The 4,261-nt window shown below is 39.5% G+C and overlaps 1 protein-coding gene across 1 annotated transcript; it reads right to left on the reverse strand.

The window, feature by feature from the left end:
• Nucleotides 1–2,146: 2,146 nt before the first annotated feature.
• LOC109251626 (MICOS complex subunit MIC26-like) lies at nucleotides 2,147–3,064 on the reverse strand. Its single transcript, XM_053908630.1, has one exon. The coding sequence runs from the start codon at nucleotides 3,033–3,035 to the stop codon at nucleotides 2,439–2,441; it is 597 nt and encodes a 198-aa protein (XP_053764605.1). The 5' UTR covers nucleotides 3,036–3,064; the 3' UTR covers nucleotides 2,147–2,438.
• Nucleotides 3,065–4,261: the final 1,197 nt, after the last annotated feature.

Below are 4,261 nucleotides of genomic sequence, written 5' to 3' on the forward strand. Positions count from 1 at the left end.
AGAGCTGTAACTGTTACAAGTCTGTTATTTCACTTGCAATAAAAACCCAAATATGACTAGTTTATATTTCAGAAGAGAGGCTAAGAATGAATGAAATCCAGGTAAAATGATCTCCTTTGTTCTATTTCTGCTGTTGTCAAATGCAAACACACGACTGTGAAGTTTGGAACGAGACAAAAACCACTATTTTTTTTTTTTAATTTATTGTTAAGTTAGCTAACATACAGTGTACATGGTGTGCTCTTGGCTTCAGGAATAGAGTCCCATGATTCATCACTTACACACAACCCCCAGTGCTCATCCCATCAACTGCAATCCTCAATGCCCATCACCCATTTTCCCCACTTCCCCCCAACCCCCCACCATCAACCCTCAGCTTGTTCTCTGTTTTTAAGAGTCTCTTATGGTTTGCCTCCCTCTCTGTTTGTGACTATTTTTTTTTCCTTTCCCTTCCCCCATGGTCTTCTGTTAAGTTTCTCAACTTCCACATATGAGTGAAAACATATCTGTCCTTCTCTGACTTTATTTCATTTAGCATAATACCTTCCAGTTCCAACCACATTGCTGCAAATGGCAAGATTTCATTCTTTTTGAGTGCTGAGTAGTATTCCATTGTGTGTGTGTGTGTGTGTGTGTGTGTGTGTAGTGTGTGTGTATATATATACATACAAACTATATATATACTATATATATATATATATATATATATATATATATATATATATATATACACCAGATCTTCTTTATGCATTCATAAGTTGATGGACATTTGGGCTTTTTCCATAATTTTGCTATTGTTGATAGTGCTGCTATAAACTTTGGGGTACATGTACCCCTATGAATCAGCACTCCTGTATCCTTTGGATAAATTCCTAGTACTGCTATTGCTGGGTTGTAGGGTAATTCTGTTTTTAATTTTTTTGAGGAACCTCCACACTGTTTTCCAGAATGGCTGCACTCATTTGCATTCCCACCAACAACGCAAGAGGGTTCTCCTTTCTCCACATCCTTACCAACATCTGTTGAAAAACCATTATTTTAATAAGTGAATCCCTAATAGCACTGAACCTTGATAGGAATAAAAAAGTATCATGGCAGGGGCACCTGCATGGCACGTTGGTCAAGTGTCCAACTTTTGATCTCATCTCAGGGCGTGATCTCATGGAGTTTGAGCCCCACATCTGCTCTGCACTGACAGTGTGGAGCCTGCTTGGAATTCTCTCTCTTCCTCTCTCTCTCCCCTTCCATTCCCTCTCTCATTCTGCCTTTGCCTCCTTCCCTCTCAAAATAAATAAACATTAGAAAAATATCATGGCAAAAACCAGCTCAAAAATTAATGAATATATATTATTAAAAAGTATGTTAAAAGCTACACTTAAAAGCCTGGGTGGCTCAGTTGGTTAAGTGTCTGACTTCAGCTCAGGTCAGTGAATTTGAGCCCCCCATTAGGCTCCATGCTGACAGCTCTGTGCCTGAAGCCTGCTTCAGATTCTGTGTCTCCCTCACTCTCTGCCCCTCCCCTGCTCGCACTCTGTCTCTCTCTCTCTCAAATATAAACATAAAAAAATTAAAACTAACTACATAAATAAATATATGTGCTGCCGAAGCAAACACACTAACTAAATAAATAAAAGCTATACGAGACCCAGACAGTTTGCATTCAAATGTTAAAGGAAATTTAAATTTTATTTGGGTGAAAATTTTCAAATTAATGTTAACAAAACATTCCTTGAGTTGATTTTGGAGAGTAATGCTGATTATTGAGTTCTGTATATGGCTCAAGGACCTCCCTCCTCAGTCAGGTCCTAAGATGGGAGAAAAGTAGGGAAGATCATAAGCTCAACTGACTGGTGAGAATAAGATAAGATAAGCTGAGACAAGAATACAGAAGACCCTCATGAAGGTCCAGAAAGGTTTATTAGACCCCAGGAATTTTTTCTAGCTCTAAGTTCTCAAAAGGTTCACAATCATAAAAAAGGATTGTGGTATGGTGACATAATAAGAAATATATATTTGACATTGTCCCTAGTTCCTGTCATAGAGCTTATTAAATGCTTGGAATTTCCTGAGTGATGGGGTGAAGAGGAATGTATTTTGTTATTCATAATAACCCTCTTTCAACCATAACTGTTTTTTTTTTTTTTTTTTTTTTTTTAACTTGGAATTTTAATTATGTATATAAATAGCAACATGAGAATGACGAGCTCTAAGGCTGGACATTATCTCTAGGTGAAAAGATTTCCAATTAGTCCACTTGGAGTATGGTATCACCCAAGATAACAAAGAAGTCTCGTTTAGTTTTTCCTGAAGAAGAAAGCCAATTTACTACATTCAGTACTGACTTCTCTGCCATTTTTTCTGTAGAAATACTGGTTTACCGCATGGAGTTTCCAATGTTTACCTATAACTGATTAAAATGGGCAGAGCCATGGAGCAGTCTACTTATTCCCAGGTGAATTCTTCACATTTCCTGGCTTTTGAAAGTTCTCCTTCCACAAATCTTCTACGACTGTGTATCCTCGTAAACCCCAGTCATATAATTTCTCCCCGCTGACCTGGACAAACACGATGGCTTGTTGTGGATAATAAAGAGAGGCAGCTAATCCCATGAACCCAGGGGGATACACCAACTTCTTTATTTTTGAACCTCTAGCCAAAAGAAGTCCAAGAATGCCAGCAAAACCAATAACACCAAGTCTTGGAAAAAATCCAGGAGGTGCATTTTGGAGATATTCATAGCTGTCTAACCCCCACTGAACCAAGCTCTGCATCTTGGGTTTAGTTTGTGAGTACATTTCCTGACACCAACTTGTGTATGGCTCGCAATAATGTCGGATATGTGAGATGCTTTCTTCAAGTTGGGTCCTTGGCTCATCCACATATTTAGATGGACTCTCAGGAATGGAGTAGAGTGAAAGCTCATTAACCTTCACGGAAGTTTTGTGAGGTGAATCCTTTTTAGGTGATGCATAGACTTTGAAGGTGAGCAGACTCAGGCTGGCTGGCCCCACAGACCTCTGAATTACCTTGAACATGTTGCTGGCAGAGGTGGCTCCCGCGGGGTCTCAACCATAACTGTTTATGATAATGAGGTGACTCTTGGTGGGCTCTAGACAGCTTCAGGATAGGTTGCCAGAGCAACCAACCAAGTGATTAGAAGGTTGGAAGTTTCAGCCTCAAGCCTTCCCTAGAGGGAGGGGAGAGAGGTTGGAGGTTGTGATAATCCCCAATAGCTAGTCCCCAATGGCCAATGATTTAGTTGATCATAACCATGGAATGGAACCTCCATAAGACCTCTAAATGATAGGGTTTGGAGAGCTTCCAGGATGGTGAACACTGAGGTGCTAGGTAGGAGTGGGATCCTTGGAGAGGGCATGGAAATTCTATGGACCCCTACCCCACCACACCTTGCTCTGTGCATTTCTTTTATTTGTCCTTTTCTGAGTTGTATCCTTTATGCTAATCTGCAATAGTAAAGTAAACTGTTTTCCTGAGTTCTATGAACCATTCTAGCAAATTATTGAACTGAGAAGGGGATTGTGGGAATCCCTGATTAATAGCCAGTTGGTCAGAAATACAAAAGACTCAGGCTTGTGACTGACTTCTCAAGTGGGGAGACAGACCTGCGGTACTGAGCCCTTAACCCTAAAATCACCCAATACTACTATTCTACAAACATTTGATACTTAAGAAAGAGAAATTCAGGCCAGTTTGAAAGAATCTAATAAAATAATCCAGAGCATTCAATTACTTAACCTGTAGGGTCTGTTAGTGAAAGAATTTAACTGAACTGTAGGATACCCAGCTCGTGTCTGGACAGTTGGAAAAAAACTCACACATTTGGTGTCTGAAGTGCTAGAAGTAAAAATCAAATCCTATTGGGTTAATGAGCGCTCTAACAAAAGACTTCATGTTTTTATCTTCCCCATTTTTCTCCATCCTCAAAGACACAATATTGGGAGCTTACCACCAGGTAGGGGCTGCTCAGTTTTCCTTCAGGGGAACTGTCTAAATCGCTTGAGGAAGCAGTTTTATTGACATGTTTCTTCATGGGTCTTTTCTTCTTTCTGGCTTTTCCATTCTTCTTATTATTCTTAAATGTCCATAAGAGTAAAGACAAAGGAAAACTTATACAGGAATAAAGACTTCACTGGATAAAGGTGGAGGGTAGAGTATCTTACGACCATCAAAATAGCCATAAGAGCCTCTATTGCTTTGAACCAAACACAAAGAAACTTACATGTTAAATGATATAGATTCT

The sequence above is a fragment of the Panthera pardus genome, unplaced genomic scaffold (genome assembly GCF_024362965.1).
Source record: "Panthera pardus isolate Hobbes unplaced genomic scaffold, ASM2436296v1 HiC_scaffold_20, whole genome shotgun sequence".
In the NCBI taxonomy this organism is placed as follows: Eukaryota; Metazoa; Chordata; class Mammalia; order Carnivora; family Felidae; genus Panthera; species Panthera pardus.

Bases quoted from the DNA above. Each gene is read 5' to 3' on its own strand.
- LOC109251626 (XM_053908630.1), bottom strand. From the start codon at position 3,035: ATGTTCAAGGTAATTCAGAGGTCTGTGGGGCCAGCCAGCCTGAGTCTG.